Source organism: Solanum verrucosum, unplaced genomic scaffold (genome assembly GCF_900185275.1).
Source record: "Solanum verrucosum unplaced genomic scaffold, falcon-dt-bn FXZP01000217.1, whole genome shotgun sequence".
NCBI lineage: Eukaryota > Viridiplantae > Streptophyta > Magnoliopsida > Solanales > Solanaceae > Solanum > Solanum verrucosum.
In genome coordinates, this window is record NW_026020032.1 from 1,702,007 (window position 1) to 1,721,965 (window position 19,959).

Genomic DNA, 19,959 nt, shown 5'->3' on the forward strand with positions numbered 1-19,959 from the left:
ACAAATTTCATTGTACATATCCAAATAATCCACAAGATCAAGGTCATCAAGAAAATAATCCACAAGTTCAAGGTCTACTGTATATTTCATGAAGTCCTTTTATCTTTTTCATATCAAATATTGTTAATATTTCATAGTATTTTTTCTCTTTTTTTAGATGCAAAAACGACTAGAAGCAAGTGGGGACTAACTCTGGGAGCAGGTAGTTAAAAATCCATTAACTGCAGGGTCCTTTTTTCTTTAGATTTTCTTCTTCATTGTGGTATAATCTCAAAAATTGGAGAGACAAGTACTTTAGATTACACAACAGACCGATAGTGGAGTTGAGAGGACATTCTCTCTCCTTGCTATGTTTAATTTATATTCTCTGATGGTGCATGACTTCACTTTACTTTCCACAGGTGCAGTTTTGTTTACAGTTGGACTGTTGGTTTTACTCTTCTGCTTCAGAGAGAAGATTTTGTGGTACAAATACATCAGGTTTTGGGAATCTAATGCTCAGGATCACCAAAATATTGAAGCATTTTTAAAAAACTATGGATCGTGTTCTCCAAAGAGATACAACTATTTAGAAGTCAAAAGAATCACCAGTGGCTTCAAAAATAAACTTGGTCAAGGAGGATATGGTTCTGTATACAAAGGATGTTTACATAATGGAAGTCATGTGGCTGTGAAGGTCCTGAAGAAACTAAAAGGCAAGTGGTGAAGAATCCATTAACGAGGTAGCAAGTATAAGCAAGACCTCACATGTTAACGTCGTGAGCCTTGTGGGATTTTGTTTTGAGGGATGTAAAAGGGCTCTCGTATATGAATTTATGCCAAATGGATCTCTTGAAAAATTTATATATGAGGAAAGATCCGACAGTGTTCGCCAATTGAGTTGGCCAATACTGTACAAAATTGCACTAGGCATAGCTCGAGGATTGGAGTACTTGCATCGTGGTTGTACCACTCGGATTTTGCATTTTGATATAAAGCCTCATAATATCCTGCTTGATGAAGATTTTTGTCCGAAGATCTCTGACTTTGGACTAGCCAAATTGTGCATGAAAAAGGAGAGCATTGTGTCAATGTTTAGTGCACGAGGGACTATCGGTTATATTGCTCCAGAAATTGTTTGCAGAAACTTGGGAGGTGTCTCTCACAAGTCTGACGTCTATAGCTATGGAATGATGGTCCTAGAGATGGTTGGAGGAAGAAAAAATGTTGACGTTGGAGTTGATCGCACTAGTGAAATCTACTTTCCACATTGGCTCTATCAACGAATTGAACTGGACGAAGAGCTTCGACTAATTGGGATAATGAATGAAGAGGAGAAAGAATGTGCAAGAAAGATGGTGATGGTGAGTTTATGGTGTATACAGACTGATCCCTCAAATCGACCATCTATGAGCAAGATTGTGGAAATGTTAGAAGGGAAACTAGACTCTCTGCAAATGCCTCCCAAGCCTTATCTTTATTCTCCCTCAAGAACAGAGGTAGATTCATCAGTAGTAGAACTAGCCTAGCCTTTATGTGTTCATATCTCAGCTAATATCACTGCAGTCACATTTTGTTATGGAATTGTAGCAAAAACTGGTACTGTTACAGGTTCGGTTTCTGATGTGTTTAGATGTCTTTGAATGTAAGAAGCTGTAAGTTGATGTTTTTCTTAATGATTTAATTCTAAAAGAAGAGTGATTTGCCTAGAGGAATGTCAGCATAATAAGCAGACCTAATTAGTGCTTTTCATTTTACCTGTTCAGCATATGTCTGACTATAAGATAATTTCCAGACAATTAAATAATGAGATTGCCTTTTTGGTTTGCCCAATTGTGGTCTGGAGCCTAATTCAACCCCAAAAGTTAGTGCATGTGATGAGATCTTTCCAAGACCAAATAAGGAGACTACAACAAGATACTCACTTTGTTCAAATGCAACAGAAGCTAAAAGAGTACTCATGACGAATTTTTTCAACTCCAAAAGTTACAATGTCTGTGATAGTTTCATACTACACTATAACACATCAGTCAATTATTATCCAGGATTTCCTCTTACTAGTATCTGTTCATATATTCAGTTGCCTTTTGGCAGCAAGTTCAGCAGAAAAATCAAATGATAGTGGCTTGTTTCATCTGCTAGCTGATGAAGTTATACATGGCTCGGTGCCTAACCCTTTATTTAATAGGGCTGCACTAGATTTTTTTTGGGGAACTTTCGCATATAGTCACTCAAAGATAGCTTAATTATGCTCCATAGATATAGTTTGTTAATTACGATTCGTAGCTACATGTTATAGGGAGAAGAGTGGCGAGCGAGATTGGGAGAGGGAGGAGAGAAGCGAGAGAGAGAGGGCAAAGAGTGGAGAGAGGCGAATTGTATATGTATATTTGTCGAATTGTATATGTACATCTGTCAAATAATTGTATATATGTAACTGGTACACATATGTATTTGTATATCTAGCGAGAGAGATTGGGAGATGGAGGAGAGAGGCGAGCGAGAGAGGGAAGAGAGTGAAGAAAGGCGAACTGTATATGTATATCTGTCATATAATTGTATATATATATAACTGATATACATATGTATTTATATATCTGGCAAGAGAGATTGGGAGAGGGAGAGGAGAGGTGAGTGAGAAAGGCCAGAGAGTGGATAGAGACTAATTGTATTTGTATATATGTCATATAATTGTATATATATGTGTATAATTTGTATTTGTATATATATAAAAGAGGACAAGTGACGTAATTAAAGCTAAAATTAAGTTGTAAGCCGTAATTAATTCAAACTATAGCTATATTAGCTAATTAACTAGTATATGCTTGCTTTTCCGCGTAATTTTCCCTTTATTTTTTTAGTCCATTAAAAAGACCGAGGCCTTTTAGCCCAGCCTAAGAAAGCCAACCGGCCCTTAAGACTTGACTGAAGCTGGCCCATGGGCCAAATGTGATTTTGTTATTTCTACATGACTTCAAGTCTTTCCTCACAGCCCCTTAATATACGTTCTAACAACTTTTCCACATCCACTATGCTTTTAAAAACGCGTAAGTGCTTGTGAACAACTGAATTCATAATTTTTCCTCTTGTTGATATAGGAGGAGACTTTTGCTTGATCAGTGGGAGGATTTAATATGACTTACACTTCTTTAATATGCTTTTTTCTGATCAGTTACTTAGTTCAGGCAATGGGCAGAAATGATTCAACTTGTCCAAAGTCCTTTTCATGTGGAAATCTTACTGACCTCAGCTTTCCTTTCTCTCTTTCCACACAACCTGACTGTGGAATAATGTTCTTATCTGGTTGTGATGCTAAAACATTTCCGAAAATCCGATTGCTTCCTGAAGGAGATTCGTACTATGTTGTAGTAAATATGTATAATTATACAGTTTGCGTTGAGGACCCCAAGCTTCATGCCAAGTTGAGGCAACACAACTGCCAGGCTTTTAACAAAAACTTCTCCTTACCATACTCTCCTTCTATTTCTTTTGAAATTCTCCCACTGAATATTCTCAACCTCATCAAATGCAACAGCACTAGTAGTAGCACCCCAAACACTACCCAGCAGATGAAAGATCATTTTGCTGGTTATAGAATGTACAGTGGCTGTAAAGACTTTAGCTTATTCTACAAGCTTCCTGGAGGTGATGATGAAGACGTGCGAGCAGGCAATCTTCCTGCAAACTGTTCACTCATCGGATTGCCGATCCGCTCGATATCAGATGATGATGGTGTGTTCAATATGTTAAGCGCCACTTTTTTTGTAGAATGGAAGATCTCTGAGGACTGTAACAAATGTCACTATGGCGGAGGTCAATGCCAGACTGATATAAACAACAAATTTCACTGTACATATCCATATAGTCCACAAGCTCAAAGTCATCAAGAAAATAATCCACATGAACAAGGTTCAGTCACACAGTGCATCTTTCTTAGTGTCCTGTCTTGTATTCATATCACATATGTATAATATTTCATAGTGTTTTTCCTCTCTTTTTAGATGCAAAAGATGCTAGAAGCAAGTGGGGACTGACTCTGGGAGCAGGTAGTTAAATATCCATTAACTGCAGGGTTCTTTCTTCTTCATTGTGGTAAAATCTCAAAAATTGGAGAGACAAGTACTTTAGATTACACAACGTACCGATAGTGGAGTTGAGAGGACATTCTTTCTCCTTGTGATGTTTAATTTATATTCTCTGATCATGCATGACTTCACTTTGCTTTCCACAGGTGCAGTTTTGTGTACAGTTGGACTATTGGTTCTACTCTTCTTCTTCAGAGAAAAGATTTTGCGGTATAAGTGCCTCAGGTTTTGGGAATCTAATGCTGAGGATCACCAAAATATTGAAGCATTTTTGAAGAACTATGGGTCATACGCTCCAAAGAGATATAACTACTCAGAGGTCAAAAGGATGACCAGTTGCTTCAAAAACAAACTAGGTCAAGGTGGATATGGTTCTGTATACAAAGGAACTCTGCAGAATGGAAGTCATGTGGCTGTGAAGGTCCTGAATGGACTAAAAGGCAATGGTGAAGAATTCATTAACGAGGTGGCAAGTATTAGCAGGACATCACATGTTAATGTTGTGAGCCTTGAGGGATTTTGTTTTGAGGGTTGCAAAAGAGCTCTCATTTATAAATTCATGCCAAATGGATCTCTTGAAAAATTTATCTATGAGGAAAGATCTGACAGTGTTCGTCAATTGGGTTGGCCAATACTGTACAAAGTCGCACTAGGCATTGCTCGAGGATTGGAGTACTTGCATCGTGGTTGTACCACTCGGATTTTGCATTTTGATATAAAGCCTCATAATATCCTCCTTGATGAAGATTTTTGTCCGAAGATCTCTGACTTTGGTCTAGCCAAACTGTGCATGAAAAAGGAGAGCATTGTGTCAATGTTAGGTGCACGAGGGACTATCGGTTATATTGCTCCAGAAATTGTTTGCAGAAACTTGGGAGGTGTCTCTCACAAGTCTGACGTCTATAGCTATGGAATGATGGTCCTAGAGATGGTTGGAGGAAGAAAAAATGTTGATGTTGGAGTTGATCGCACGAGTGAAATCTACTTTCCACATTGGCTCTATCAACGAATTGAACTGGATGAAGAGCTTCAACTAATCGGGATAATGAATGAAGAGGAGAAAGAATGTGCAAGAAAGATGGTGATGGTGAGTTTATGGTGCATACAGACTGATCCCTCAAATCGACCATCGATGAGCAAGGTTGTGGAAATGTTAGAAGGGAAACTAGACTCTTTGCAAATGCCTCCCAAGCCTTACCTATATTCTCCCTCGAGATCAGAGGTAGATTCATTGGAAGTGGGTTCATATCAGTGTAGTAGATCAAACGTTTAAGTGGACTACCAGGAGAAGTTTCGTTCAATCAATGTAGTTGTAATAATCTATCTAGATCTTCAAAGAAACGATTATATTTAACGAAGATTCAAATTTGTGCTGCAATTATCTTTATTCATCAGGGATGTAAAATTGTTACATGTAAAATGAATGGATCTAATGACTTTACATAGTCAAAATGCAAAGTTTCCCAGATTTCCATGACAAAGAAGAAGGAAAAGCTAAGTTCAAAGAGAACTCTCAGACTCTTAATCTTGATTTCTGAGAAATTTCCTAATCCACTAAGTTGACTGGAAAATAATAATTAAAAATAAATAAAATTCCACTGAACAATTAATTTAATATCTAGTATTCCTTTTCTTGAGGTAGGAATTATTTTGTTTGAGCATAGAATAATTCCATATGACTTTTAGTCTTCTTCTTTTGTTTGCTTCCTCAATTGTTAGTCTTCCTCTTTTGTTTGCTTCCTCAATTATGAGTATTTTTCCATGATTTCTTCACCTCTGATATGTCTTTTTCGATCAACTTAGAGATGTTTTTCCTAGTAGAGCTGAGGGTCTATCGGAAACAACCTATGTTACTTCCAAGGTAGGGGTAAGTTAAGGTCTACGTACATTGTACCCTCCCCAAACCCCACTTGTGAGATTACACCGGGCATGTTATTGTTATTCATTTGTTTGTCTCCTTAATTATGATTCATGTAGTCATTGGTTTTTGGAATCTGATTTCATTTGTTGTTTACTATGTTTAAGTGACCTCACCTTATTGTTGTTGTTGTTAGGTTCCTTGCATAATAGTAATAACTTTACTATTCACACAGTGGCATAATGTATAAATAGTACCTGATAGCCTTCAATCAAAATGATTTGTTCTGCATTCATTTTTTATGCAGCAGTGAAGACATGAAGGACGATGGTCTATATCGTCTATCTGTCAATATCCAGACGCTGAAGAATATGATGAAAACTAACTTCGACTAAGTCATTGTAAGTGAGTCTATTTTTCAGTTATAAAAGCATAAAGCAGAAGGTAACTCGAACTAGTTTGGAATTGAAACATACTTGATTGATATATGTACACTTGATACAATTAGCTGTTGTCATGCTTTTAGCAGAAAAGTATTGTGAAACAAAATTCAATACTCATTCCACCCAATTTATGTCCAAGTCCTTGAGTTTCATGAGCCATTTCTTTGCATCTTGTGCAACAAAAGGTTTAGACGATGTCGTTTCACAATTTACATCATTAGCTAATAACTCAACTTTCTTCTCTTTGGCAAGGCTTGCTTGTCTGTTAGGATGCCTTACCTTAAGTGACAGAAGACGCGAAACTTCATGAAGGCCACCCCATTTTTCTAATGCACGAGCAATATCATAGCGGCCTGTAAGAGATAACTTGAGATAGTCAGCACTATTTGTGAGGTAAAGAACTAGAGCAACTCTAGGCCTGGGAAACATTGTGTCTTGTGGCACACAGATGGGATCCACATATCTGATTGTCCCAATGTCAACCACCATTGTTGGTCCGGGACCATCGAACTTCCTCAGGCCGAGTTACACTTCCAAAAACACGTACTCCCTACGTCCTCTAATGCATGTGACACTCTTTTCTTTTTAGTCAGTCCCAAAAAGAATGACATATTTTTTTATTTAAATAACAATTTAGTTTCAAACTTCTCATTCGCTCTTACAACAAAAGTTTATGTCTTATTTTAGACCATAAGTTTCAGAAGCCTTCTTTTTTCTCTTTAAACTCTTTGCCCAGTCAATCACCTTCATATAAAATAGGACGGAGGAAGTAGTACCATAACCAAAACTATGAAACCCTATGAGGTTTGGTACTCATCAAAATTACAGAGTGATGTAGTTTGCTGATCTTATTTATTTTGATTGAGCTTGGAAGTAGCACATTTTCTTATTCAGTTTTCCATTCATTTTGTAAGTGGCTACTAGAAAGGAAAGATGGTTGTTTTTTCTTGTATAGAAAAATCGTTCCGGTAATTGATAGTGGAGGTGTGTTTTGATAAAAAGATGGTGATAGTTCAGGTAGGAAACTCGAAAAAAGAGATACTTCAGGCATGTTTTTGACCTTCACTCTCATTTCTTCCATTTTTGTAGGACAGTGAGTGGGGAGGAGTGTATTATACCAAAAAAGGAACAAAATCGTGTAATCTAGTTCCATACCTGCACGTTCAAAGGACTTTCTACTAGGCATATACGATAGATCCATTCCCCAGTTCTTCTGGAAACGACTGATCTGAAAAATTGCAGATCATTTCCAAGCTTAATCAAAATAATCAAGAAAATATGAAATGCAACAAGAAGGTTGGTTAAATCTGCTAAAACTCGATTTTTTCCTGCATTGGTCAGTATCTTAAGCTGGTTTCCTTTTTGCATGTATTCATAGCTTTTGCAAGAAATGAGAAGTTGATAATACGTACGAAGAACTGTTTAACTAACCTCCTCTTGTAAATTTTCCAAGCTATCCCAATAACCTTTTGGTTTGCGGTGTTTGTAAGCAAGAGATAGATTCATCAATGAAGAAATTCTTCTAAAACCTCCCATACGTGTAATCGCCTTCTCAATATCCACTCTTCCATGTTTCCTGAGTTGCTTTCTCATAGGCATAAATCCTTCTTGTCCATGTTCGGAGATAAAAGCCAAGAGCTCAGCTTTAAGAACTTCAATATCCCTCTGCAACCCTGGAACTTTCGGCCTTTGTCTAGGTGAATGTAAACTACTACTATCTGAATTCTGCCCGGCTTGCCTATCATAATAAACAGATGAATCCTTCATTGATGAACTAACCGATGCCTCTCGAAATTCATCATGGTTAAATTTCTCAAGAGGTTTCTCAGTCTCTCGTTCCTCAATGTAATCTCGGATTGCACATAAGTTTGAGGGAAGGTCCTCGTATATGACCTGAAAATGACAGAATAAGAGCAGAAGAAAGCACATAAGGCATTCTAATTTATAATATTTTCTGCAGATTTATTGATGCGAGTTAGGCACAAGATCCGCTTAACATAAATTTCGATGTTTAGTGGATGACGAAGGGAGTAGACATGGATACAAACCTCTTCCATAATTGCTTCAGAAAGAAATGAATTCTTGTGCATTTTTGACTCCACACTATACTTCAATAGAGTATGATGACTGCCTAATTGCTCTAAGATCCATTTTCCTTCAAAAGAATCGAAATCTCCTTCCACCTGCTCAAAGCTAATTTCTTGTTCCATGAGTTCAGATAAGTCTAGGACAACACGTGCATGGAGTACCATGTATAGAAGACCCTTGCATCCTTCCTGGAAATGGACAAGTAGAAGCATCACCTAATATTAGAGAAACATATCTCGTTGCAATACACAACGTATTCATTTCACAGTTGCCCCCAAAATTATTCATTCTGTCATTTACCTGAAGAATGCGAACTTTGTTGTTGTCTCGTGATAAGATCTTACTGATCGCTAAATTTGGAACTATTCTGCAACAATTTGGGATGAATTACCATTAGTATGATGACCAATCCAGAAATTATATTAGAAGAAAGCCCTGAAAACTTACTCAGGAAGACTTTCATAAGCAGTCAAAACATTCCATACTTCGCGAACTGGAGCTTTTACTGTAATACTAGCAACAACGCAACGATGAACACCTCCATTTTCCTTCACCCCAAAATCAATTTATCAAAGGGACTACCAAAACAATACAGCTTCACAGGAAAAAGTAAGTCACAGTATACAGTCTATTAATTACCAGTAGACCATCAAATCTTCGGAGATGGACTTCATCCACCACACATGGCTTGTCAAGTCTGCAAGTTTTACCAAATATTCCCCAATTGTTACTCACATCACTTGTAACTGGTGTCGATGGGCCAAAAGTGGCTTTGACAAACTTGTCCTTTAAGTGTTCACCGGAAGATTTATTTTCGTGGGAAATGACATGATCAATATCTGTCTTAGTGGAAATAAGGTAAGAACCAGGTTCCTCTTTGGTAACACTCTGATAACCTTGATAACTGTTTTCAGCTCTACAGGACAACGCTTGAAGATTTACCGGGAGGTCTGACCTGATAATCCTCTCCAAGAAAATGGCAGGAAAGTTGAACCTTGGTATGACACTAACTTCATAACTTAGTATAGCTGTTGAAGACCTGAAAAGAAAAGGCATTTGTAGGTCTCTACAGTATTCTTGAAGACAACATAAAAGGAAAATTAGGAACAACAAAGTTTCCTTCGATAAAGATTGTACCTTGTTCCAACTCTCACAGACCATTTGCCTTCAAACTTCTTGAAGTCACCGTCAACCATAGAGAAATGGAGCTCGCGAACATTATTCTAAATTTGTAAAAGAGCAATATAAAACATAGCTCTTGGTTTAGACAAGCATGGACTGTAGACATATATTAGAATGTCACAGATCAGACGAACTATCATACACACAGATTTCATATGCTTACCGATTTGATGAATTCTTGGAGATCCAATACAACACGAGCTTCTATGTGCCAATAGAGTGATCGTTGGATACCTCTTTGCTCCAACCAAATACGTCCAGGATGTGGACAAGGAATTCTCCTACTGTGATTAACAAGTAATTCATCCATTAGTATGTAATGCAAAGTATATTCCTAAATCATCATACACAAATATATGCAATACGAATATCACGATGATTTGACAGACAAAAAACTTTCAAGATTATATGGATGTTAGCAAAGACTCCAGAGACGCCCAATGCAGATATCCATCTCTACTTTTAGTACTGAATGTGTTTATTCTGAAATCGTATTAGAAGAACAAAGTTTCAAAGACAGACTCTCATTGCAGTAAGTTGTAGGCATGTCTCTGATTCCAGTGAATGGCTCACAACCCATAGAGGATTATGTTCAAAAGTACGAACTTCATGAAAAACAAAACGTGGTGTTTGAGCTAGCTTGCCTGTACTTGACTATTCCGCTAGGTACCTGTTAGCTCCTCACTATATTATAGATACCAAGTAACTCTATCTATCAATGCCATAGGAAGAAATCACGTAGCATTTTTTGTGCCTCTGTATTAATTTTAGCATAAGACCTCACGGTTCTCCATTCACTTCATTGATCACTAGGTCACACCCTTCGGTAACTAGGTCGAATGCAGAGTGTAGGATGCTGGTTCGGCAAAACCAGTAGTTTTGGTTCAAATCCTACATTTGTTTTAAGAAATACATTTAATATGTAAAAAGTCATAATACATAAACATACACTCAAACTTGGCCTCAACTGACAAGTAAGCCGTACGCACTATACCTTTGAGAGTGCACATCTAGACACCTCAACCAATGACGGAGCCATGATTTTCACTAAATGGGTTCAAAATATGAATAAGTAAACACACGAAAAAGCCCAAAGAAGTGCAACATCTACTAAATATATACATTAAAAGAAAAAATTAACCATGTATAAATAGTGTAATTTTTCGACGAAGGGGATTCAGATGAATCCCTCGACCCTACCTAGTTTCACCCCTAAGCTCAACTTAGTCTCAACTGGCAACTAAACACTCCAACCCTCCCACCCACCCCCACCCCCCTCTAAAATCCCTAATTCGTAAGCTTCAAATCCTCGCTCCGTTTTTACAACACAAGTACTATCATTTATTAGAAAAATAAGCATACATTGCTGCTATTACCTGCTAACAAGATTTGGGACAAAATCAGCGAGCCTTTCATAATCAGTAAGAGCATTCCAAACAGAATCAACATCAGCATTCACCAAAATCTCAGCTTTAATCTTTCGTTCTCTCCACGAAACAACTTCCACTTCACATCCAACATTTTTCTCTACTCCCATTGCATCTCCTCCTAAAAAATCCCCTTTTCTGTAATAATAAGCTTTAAAATTCTCATTCTTCAAATCGAATTTAACGTATTCCAAAGACGAGAAACTCGATTTCCATGAACAAATTGATGAAAATTTGTTGTTGATTTCATAGTTTTTTGGTCTGATTGTGAAATGGAAATGCAGAGAATACATAGAGTGAAGTGAAAGTGAAGAACTTTGGGTTAAAATTGAAAATTATTAACAGAAGTGGTTATTTCTGTTATATATATATTGATATTTGATTGACAGTTAATTATTGACCACATATATGTTTGGATAAAGGGGACATAAAATGAGTGGTCACAAAGCTTATGAATTTATTTTTTTTCTTTTTTTTCTTTTGTTGTTATTTTTATCCCACATCGAGGGTGAGATGGTTAATCTTGGGAAAACTTGTTTTTGAGGGGTCGTATCGTAGATGGTTAAAATGTGAGTTATGGAGGTATTAGATTTTGCATAAGTAAAATTATTTTTGGTAGCTAAATAGAAGGTAAATTATTCATGTATAAAATTAATATGAGGTTTGATTTGCAAAAAAACCGCATGATTAATACATGTATAAGTTACGACTTACGAGGGAATACATATATTATTTTATACCTGATAGAAAGTGGAATAACTAATACATGGATAATAAATGTATAAATCAATACTTAGATTCACTCATAATTACTACCTACATTACTAATATCTGCATAATTCTAACTAGCTACCAAACGATCCCTAATTGCTAATAATTGAATTTTAAATTTAATGTGTATATTATTTACTAAAATTTTAAATATATAGTGATTTATCTTAACTTCTCATATGACATATTTAAGACCACGAGATTGACAGATATTTTTGTGCATTCTACGTATCTTTAATTTAAAATTACAAGACTCAAAAAAAATCTTTTTTTTCTTATATTTTGTGTTAAGTCAAAATCATACGAATAAATTGAAACCGGCAAAGTAATAACAATTTCTAGATGATTTCTTTTTTCTTTAGCTATTTAGACGGATTTGAGCTATCTATGAAAAGTCTTGAAAAGCACCCCTTGTCATTTTTATAAGTTTCAATCAACAAAAAAACCACAAATCACAACTAGAACATGTGTAACAATATTATACTCCAAAGTCCAAATATCTAGCAAAAACAATTCAAACCTCAAAGCTAACATCAAAATCAATCTCAAATCACCAAACAATTAACATATTTTGCACTAAAATATCTAATAAGAAAAAATATGGGAAAATGCATAAGTACCCCCAGCCTATGCCCAAAATCTCTGAGACACACCTAACATTTACTAAGGTCCTATTACCCCCCCCCCCCCCAAACTTATTTTATATATAATTTTCTATCCCTTTTCGGCCTACGTGGCACTATCCTTGAAAAAATTGTCAACACGCACTGGGTCCACAAGATAATGTCACGTAGGCCAAAAAGGGGTAGAAAATTATATATAAAATAAGTTCGGAGGGGTAATAGGACCTTAGTAAAGGTTAGGTGTGTCTCAGGGATTTTGGGCATAGGCTGGGGGGTACTTATGCATTTTCCCAAAAAAATATTACAAAAGTTGTAACAATTACAACAACAACAACATACTCCCAAATAGTGAAGTCTGCCTAAGTGTATGATTGTACGTAGACCTTAATCATGCCTTAGAGATGAGGTCAAATTGTTAGTTTCTACAATAAAGGAAAGACTCCGAACTATATATGGCATGCCTCTCTACCCCACAAAGGGATAGGGGTAAGATCTGCATATATCATGCCTTCTCGAGGAACTCACTTATAGAATTACAAAGGCGTTAAATGCTTTGATAGATGTATTTCCCCCTTATTGTTAGTCCTGATCTTACCATACACCAGCCACTTTAAATGGATTCCTCGATTGGTTTTATGAAACATGAGGTGGTTGTTGATTCCACTCTTGGAGTGACTAAACATCAACTCCGAATACAGGCCTAGATCGTTTGCACAGTTCCTTTTCCTCAAATCAATTAAGTTGATTCTTCCGCGCAAAAGTTGGTCAATGTCAGCTCATGTGAAAGTTGCAAATACCAACCAAGACCCTCAATTCACAAAGGCGTTAAATGAAGCATTTAACGCCTATACAACAAGTTGTAGTAATAAACTTCCAAGTCAACTAACAACATTGAAGTTCAACATATGCCAAATAGGAAATTCTAGTGAACAATGCAAGTCCATAAAAGTTACCTATATTTCAAGGCAGAGACTATTCAATGAAAGAAATGAAAATGACTCCTTTGACAACATGAGGAGAAAAGTCCTTAGTTGCTTTAATCACTGTAGAAGATCGAGTAAGGAATTATGTTTACTCATTCAAACTCCAAAGTTATATATGTAAATAATATTAAGCACATATTATATGATGTGTTGCTTCTCATGTTGTTGCTGTTGTTTTTCTTCTTTTAAACATAAGGGGTCCTTACTCGTTAATCGTCATGGATTTAGTTTCTTGGTTTTTCGTCTTCATTTTGTTGCATCAGAGGTGTTTTGATTCTGTTCAAGGACAGAACACACCTTATTCACACTGTCCTCAAGAATTCCAATGTGGAAGTTCAGAAATTCTGAGTTTTCCTTTCTACAAACCTGATCAACCTGATTGCGGATTATGTAAAGTTGATTGTGATACTGCTCCACATCCGATGATCGAATTGGAAGGAGTAAAGTATCAAGTTCTTGAAAAACAGAATGTTTTTGTCAAAATTAAGGATCCTGTTCTTGAAAATCTCTTAAAGGAAAAGAGTTGTCGATCTTTCGATAGAAATCTATCTCTCCCAATATCTCCTATAATCACCTATAGTGTCGACCCTTTCCTCAACTTGTTTAAATGCAATACTAGTAATGATATCTCGTACGAGGGCTTTCAAAGTTACAATGGTTGTGAAAGTTTCACATTATACTATAACCATTCGTCCATTTCTTCTATTGGATCAACTCTTCTTAGTAAATGTTCAATGATTCAATTGCCTATGGTGTCAGGTTATGAATCAAAATCGAACAATAGTAACCTGTTCGATATGTTGGCTGCTGATGTTTCTCTTGGATGGACAATATCTAATACATGTAATCAATGTTATTCGAGTGGAGGACGATGTCAAGTTGATAGTAACAACAAATTTCTTTGTTCTGTTACTGATCAAGGCAAAGGTATTCAAGAAGTAAAATATGCTTGATTCCTTCATCTTAGTACTCTTTATTTATTCGTTTTTCGTATTGCAGGAAAGCATCTTCGTATAACATGGATCGTTGTTTTAGCCACAGGTAACTCTTTTGTAAAACTGTACTAGTTGCATTGTCTCGAATAGAGACTCTTCACCGGTGTATGACTTCATTTTCCTCCATATAGTTGCAGTTGTCGGCTGCATTGGAATCTTTATTTTGCTGTTCTGCTTTAGAAAAAAGATTTTCTGGCATAAGTACCTCAGGTTTTGGGAATCGAAAGCTGAGGATCATCGAAATATTGAAGCATTTCTCAAGAACAACGGGCCATATGCTCCGATGAGATATAGTTATTCAGACATCAAAAAGATGACTAGTAGCTTCAAAAACAAACTAGGCCAAGGAGGATATGGTTATGTATACAAAGGAAATTTACATAATGGAAATCCTGTTGCTGTGAAGGTTTTGAATGGACTAAAAGGCAGTGGTGAAGAATTCATTAATGAGGTATCGAGTATTAGCAGGACATCACATGTTAACATCGTGAGCCTCGTGGGATTCTGTTTTGAGGGTCGAAAAAGAGCTCTAGTTTACGAATTCATGCCCAATGGATCACTTGAAAAGTTCATCTATGAGGAAAGATCAGACACAGACAGAGTTCGTCAACTAGATTGGCAAGTACTGTATAAAATTGCATTAGGCATTGCTCGTGGATTGGAGTATTTGCATCGTGGTTGTAACACTCGGATTCTACATTTTGATATCAAGCCTCATAACATACTACTTGATGAAGATTTCTGTCCTAAGATATCTGACTTTGGACTTGCTAAACTCTGCGTAAAAAAGGAAAGTATAGTGTCAATGTTAGGTGCACGAGGGACTATCGGTTACATTGCTCCTGAAATTGTTTGTAGAAACTTGGGAGGCGTATCACACAAGTCTGATGTTTATAGCTATGGAATGATGGTGTTAGAGATGGTTGGAGGAAGGAAAAATGTTGTTGATCGAACGAGTGAAGTCTACTTTCCAGATTGGCTTTATCAACGAATAGAACTAGACGAAGAACTTCAATTAATCGGGATAATGAATGAAGAGGAGAAAGAATGTGCACGAAAAATGGTGATAGTGAGTCTATGGTGCATCCAAACTGGTCCTTCAAATAGACCATCTATTACTAAAGTTGTCGAAATGTTGGAAGGGAACTTGAACTCTTTGCAAATTCCTCCTACGCCTTACCTATATTCTTCCTCAAGGTCAGAAGTAAAATTGATCTCATCAGTAGAAGAATCGAGTTCCCGATCAACTCTCTCTACCTCCACGAGGTAGGGTAAAGTGATTTGTGTACGTACGTTTTTCCCTCTCTAGACCTCATTTGTGGAATTACACCAAGTATAATGTTGTTAGTTGTACAAAATTTCTTCATAGTGTTTTGGATGGTTGCTTCTTTAGTCTTTGCTTTGTTAGAAATATGTAAATCAACTAACAACCTTGAGAGTCAAAAAATGTGTGAGATTGATTATCTTTATTTATTTATGGTAAGTAAGATTGACTGGAAAATAATTATTACAAAAGGCAAGACTAAATAAAATATGGCTTAGTTTTTTTTTTTTTTTTTTGAGGTGGGAAATTTTTTGTTTGAGCATATGGGATAATTTTATATGACTTGGTCTTATTCTTTTGTTTGCTTCCTTAATCATGATTTATTCAAATGCAACACTAGTATTACTAACCACAATAGAAGGAAAAAAAAGGATCAATTATTTGAAAAAATAAATTTACTCACATTCAGTACAACAATATATTCAATAAATCTCGTAAGTAGAGTTTGGAAATGATAGAATATACACAGATCTTACTCATATCTTTGTGGATAGAGCTGTCAAAATGGGCTGGCCCAACCCAACCCTAACGGTATAATGTTGTTAGTTGTACAAAATTTCGTCATAGTGTTTTGGATGGTTGCTTCTTTAGTCTTTGCTTTGTTAGAAATATGTAAATCAACTGACAACCTTGAGAGTCAAAAAATGTGTAAGATTGACTATTTTTATTTATTTATGGTAAGTAAGATTGACTGGAAAATAATGATTACAAAAAGCAAGACTAAATAAAAATATGGCTTATTTTTATTTATTTTTTTGAGGTGGGAAATTTTTTATTTGAGCATATGGGATAGTTTTATATGACTTGGTCTTCTTCTTTTGCTTGCTTCACTAATCATGATTTATTCAAATGCAACGCTAGTATTACTAACCACAATAGAAGGAAAAAAGGATCAATTATTTGAAAAAATAAATTTACTCATATTCAGTACAACAATATATTCAGTATAATCTCGTAAGTAGAATTTGAAAATGATAGGATATACGCAGATCTTACTCCTATCTTTGTGGATAAGAGAGAAGTTGTACTCTTTTATTCTCATAAATGAAAATATATCATGAAATATCATAGTTTTGAAATGTCTTTTTTTTTAATCGTGACGATTTGGTATGGTTTGTGAGTGATCCAATAGGACAACTACGTTGAATATATCTTGAAGTCATATATTTTTTCTCTCTTCTTTCTCTTCTGTGTATGTAGTTTTGAAATCATGACAATCCGATGTAGTTTATGAGTAATCTTGCCGCTCGTAAGAGCATAAAGTTATATCGATCTGTCAAGACTTGTATGTTATAGTTTTCCGATTTTGGTTCTTCTTGCCAGCTCACTTGATCATCTTTGTTGTTCAACTTTAAAAAAATTTGGTACCTAAATTTTTCACTAAACTTAAAAGGTTAATTTTGCACAAATATCACTCCAATTTACAAGACTTCAGGCCCAAAGCAAAGTCCAAAATTGGCTAGGGGAATGCAATTGGGCTAACTGAGGCCCATTATGAAGTAAATTTTTTTCTTGTCCAACACCCACATTGGAGCCCGCCTAAATTCGAATTTGTGCCTAAAAATATCACATTGGGGGTAAAGCGCTTCCTAACAAATGTGACTCTACATCCAAAGAGATTCGAATCTGAGACCTCTGGTGAAGGAGTACCGTAAATTTTTTAATAAATATATCCAAATCTTAAACAACTAATAAAGGTAGGGATAACAAACAGTACAAACTATGGTGTGTTGCATAGCAAACCCGCATTAAAAAGAAGTATATTGAACTACTTCAAAAAGTAAGAAAAAAATTCGTTGAACTATTTTGTAGTGAGAGATATCATATCTAAATATCGTAGTCTCGTATCCGCGCCTGTATAACCCTATACTCGCTTGCACAAGTTCAAACTCACACCGATCCATTGTCATCCCTAACCAATGGAACATACATAATTGCTTTTGCCGCTCCACCCTTTAAACTTTATGGAGCTATGTTCTTAAACCACTAATTAGAATTAAAGGCTCCAATAGAAAGAAAAAAATTTAAAAATTTAGTCAAAGAAGAAAAAGAAAAAGTATAGTATATAAAAAATTAAAAAAATCATACATGGGAAATGTTGCATGAAATCAAGCAAATTATAGCATTTGATTTTGGCCCCACGTTGGAGACAAGAAGAGAAACAGAAGGTAATAATTTATTTATTTGTTTTATTTTATTATTCATAATAAAGTGTAAAAGACAAATTATTAAACAAATCATATTTCTAATCAAAATTCCAAACTTTGCTTTTTGTCGTTAGACCAAATGATTAATCTCCTCACTTTAAATATAAACTTGCACTCTTTACCTTTTTCTTGCTTTTGCTTTATTGTACTTCTCTTTGATTTTTTGTTCTTATTTTTTTGTCATTATAGTCATTAACTAATTAAGTATATATATTGATATTCTTGCCATTTTAAGTGTTTTATTACTAATTCTTAATAATGATGATTGAAATAGTTAAGTATATATTGAATTTTTTTTCTTTTTGCCATTTTAGGTATTTTACAACTTCATAATATTGATATACTTGAATTGACGTATTACGGGGCCTACAATCATGTGAGTTAATTCTACTTTGAATATGCTTTATTTCTTTTTGTAAACTATTTTCTCTTGTATGTCTTAAGACCTATGTGAGTTTTCGCTTGTATTTTCACTATTCGATTCGATTAAAGCCTGAACAGAGATACTCTCTATTTATAGCGTGCATGCGACCTTAGTCCTCTATGATTAAATGTAGCGGCAAGTAAAAAAAGGATTTGGTAGAATTCATGATCGTCAAATCAAACCTTACATAATTTCATGAGAAATAAGTATAAATAAAAGTATTTACATTATAGATATTAAAATGACATTTCTAACTCAAAACCTACGACGTCTACGCGAAATCGTTTATTTCACATAAACTCAATAAAGCAATTATGTGTCTATGTGAAAATGCTCTTTGAACAACAACAACAACATAACTCAGTATAATTTCACAAGTGGGATCTGATAAAACATTTTTCCTATCATGTGAATATAGAGAGATTGTTTCGATAAAATATTCTTTAAACATTGATCACACACAAAATATTATATGAACTTTCATTTTTTAAAATAGTGACAAGTCAATCAAAAAGGCTTTATTGTGCATAGCTTATACAGTAATATAGAAGTGACAAATGATGTTACATGGCATTAAATTAAATCTAAGTTTAATTTAAAAGATTTTTATTGGTTTTGTACCCAAAGGCCAAAAGCAAAAGTGAAATTTTGAGTACTTCAAGAGAATGACCAAAAGAACGTTGCTTTGTTTCTTTATTCAACCGTAGGGCAAAGCCTTTATGAACCTCCTTTTCTTATTCTTAGGAACACAAATACCACAAAAAGCCACTAAAACCCTAGCACTTCCTACAACTTTTTTAAAAAATAATAATCGCGGTGTGTGAATTAATTTATTTGTATTAGACTAATTTTGTGAAATAACTATGACGTACCTTCAATTTGTGTATATGTAGATTATTTTCACGTAATGCATGTCATCTTCTATCAATACAAATATTAGACAAGTCTTTATGAAACTTCTCTTTCTCATTCTAGTCAATTTGCATGTATGTCGATTAATATAATGTGATGCATGTTATCGTCTACCAATACAAGTATTTATGAAGCTTCTTTTCTCATTCTCATTAATTTGCATATACGTCAATTAATTTAACATATTATTTTCTGTCAATATAAGTACTGAATAAGCATTTATGAAGCTTCTTTTCTCATTCACATGACACAAAAACCACTAAAGTCCTAGCACTCCTTTAATATTAGTATTTTTTTGAGTAACCATGATATACAAGTCATTTATGCACAACTCGATTAATTCTATCGAAAAGAAAAGGCTATTAAATCCCTTGCACTTCATGCTATTTTATTTTTATTTTTATAAATGTGATGTTCTGACTAACTTATTATTCTCTTTGTTCCTAATTATTTGTCCATTTTTTTATTTTTTAGTTGTTTCTAATTACTTGTCAATTTTAACAAATCAGGAAATGACAAAAAAAATTTTACCTATTATGCCCTCAATTAATTACTTTGAAAACGGTAGAACTTTTTGAAAATCTTAAGTTTTTTATTCATCTACTTCAAAATTAATAGGGGTAAAATGGTAAACTCATTATGTCATTAATTGTTTTCT

At 35.0% G+C, this 19,959-nt stretch overlaps 3 protein-coding genes and 1 pseudogene across 3 annotated transcripts; 3 read left to right on the forward strand and 1 right to left on the reverse strand.

Annotated features, from left to right (window-relative positions):
- The first annotated feature begins 357 nt into the window (after window positions 1-357).
- LOC125821567 (rust resistance kinase Lr10-like) lies at window positions 358-1,530 on the forward strand (annotated as a pseudogene).
- A 1,583-nt stretch (window positions 1,531-3,113) lies between these two features.
- On the forward strand, window positions 3,114-5,337 carry LOC125821444 (rust resistance kinase Lr10-like). Its single transcript, XM_049500858.1, has 3 exons — window positions 3,114-3,888; window positions 3,981-4,025; window positions 4,211-5,337. The coding sequence occupies exons 1-3, from the start codon at window positions 3,114-3,116 to the stop codon at window positions 5,335-5,337; spliced, it is 1,947 nt and encodes a 648-aa protein (XP_049356815.1).
- Window positions 5,338-6,380: 1,043 nt separating this feature from the next.
- On the reverse strand, window positions 6,381-11,386 carry LOC125821544 (uncharacterized). Its single transcript, XM_049500962.1, has 10 exons — window positions 11,012-11,386; window positions 9,799-9,919; window positions 9,591-9,676; window positions 9,093-9,492; window positions 8,901-9,001; window positions 8,754-8,820; window positions 8,414-8,641; window positions 7,797-8,258; window positions 7,521-7,593; window positions 6,381-6,718 (listed from the first exon to the last, which is right to left on the reverse strand). Exons 1-10 carry the CDS (start codon window positions 11,353-11,355, stop codon window positions 6,480-6,482), a joined length of 2,121 nt encoding a protein of 706 aa, XP_049356919.1. The 5' UTR covers window positions 11,356-11,386; the 3' UTR covers window positions 6,381-6,479.
- A 3,070-nt stretch (window positions 11,387-14,456) lies between these two features.
- LOC125821445 (LEAF RUST 10 DISEASE-RESISTANCE LOCUS RECEPTOR-LIKE PROTEIN KINASE-like 2.1) lies at window positions 14,457-15,704 on the forward strand. Its single transcript, XM_049500860.1, has 2 exons — window positions 14,457-14,480; window positions 14,566-15,704. Exon 2 carries the CDS (start codon window positions 14,718-14,720, stop codon window positions 15,702-15,704), a length of 987 nt encoding a protein of 328 aa, XP_049356817.1. The 5' UTR covers window positions 14,457-14,480; window positions 14,566-14,717.
- The last annotated feature ends 4,255 nt before the right edge of the window (window positions 15,705-19,959 follow it).

Excerpts from the sequence above, each read along its gene's own strand:
- LOC125821444 (XM_049500858.1), top strand. The coding sequence starts at position 3,114 with ATGACTTACACTTCTTTAATATGCTTTTTTCTGATCAGTTACTTAGTT. Across the intron at positions 3,889-3,980 it reads AAATAATCCACATGAACAAG|ATGCAAAAGATGCTAGAAGC; the intron begins GTTCAGTCACAC and ends CTCTCTTTTTAG. Across the intron at positions 4,026-4,210 it reads GGGACTGACTCTGGGAGCAG|GTGCAGTTTTGTGTACAGTT; the intron begins GTAGTTAAATAT and ends TGCTTTCCACAG.
- LOC125821544 (XM_049500962.1), bottom strand. The coding sequence starts at position 11,355 with ATGTATTCTCTGCATTTCCATTTCACAATCAGACCAAAAAACTATGAA. Across the intron at positions 8,642-8,753 it reads ACAAAGTTCGCATTCTTCAG|GAAGGATGCAAGGGTCTTCT; the intron begins GTAAATGACAGA and ends GTCCATTTCCAG. Across the intron at positions 6,719-7,520 it reads AAAGTCCTTTGAACGTGCAG|GCCGCTATGATATTGCTCGT; the intron begins GTATGGAACTAG and ends TATCTCTTACAG.
- LOC125821445 (XM_049500860.1), top strand. The coding sequence starts at position 14,718 with ATGAGATATAGTTATTCAGACATCAAAAAGATGACTAGTAGCTTCAAA.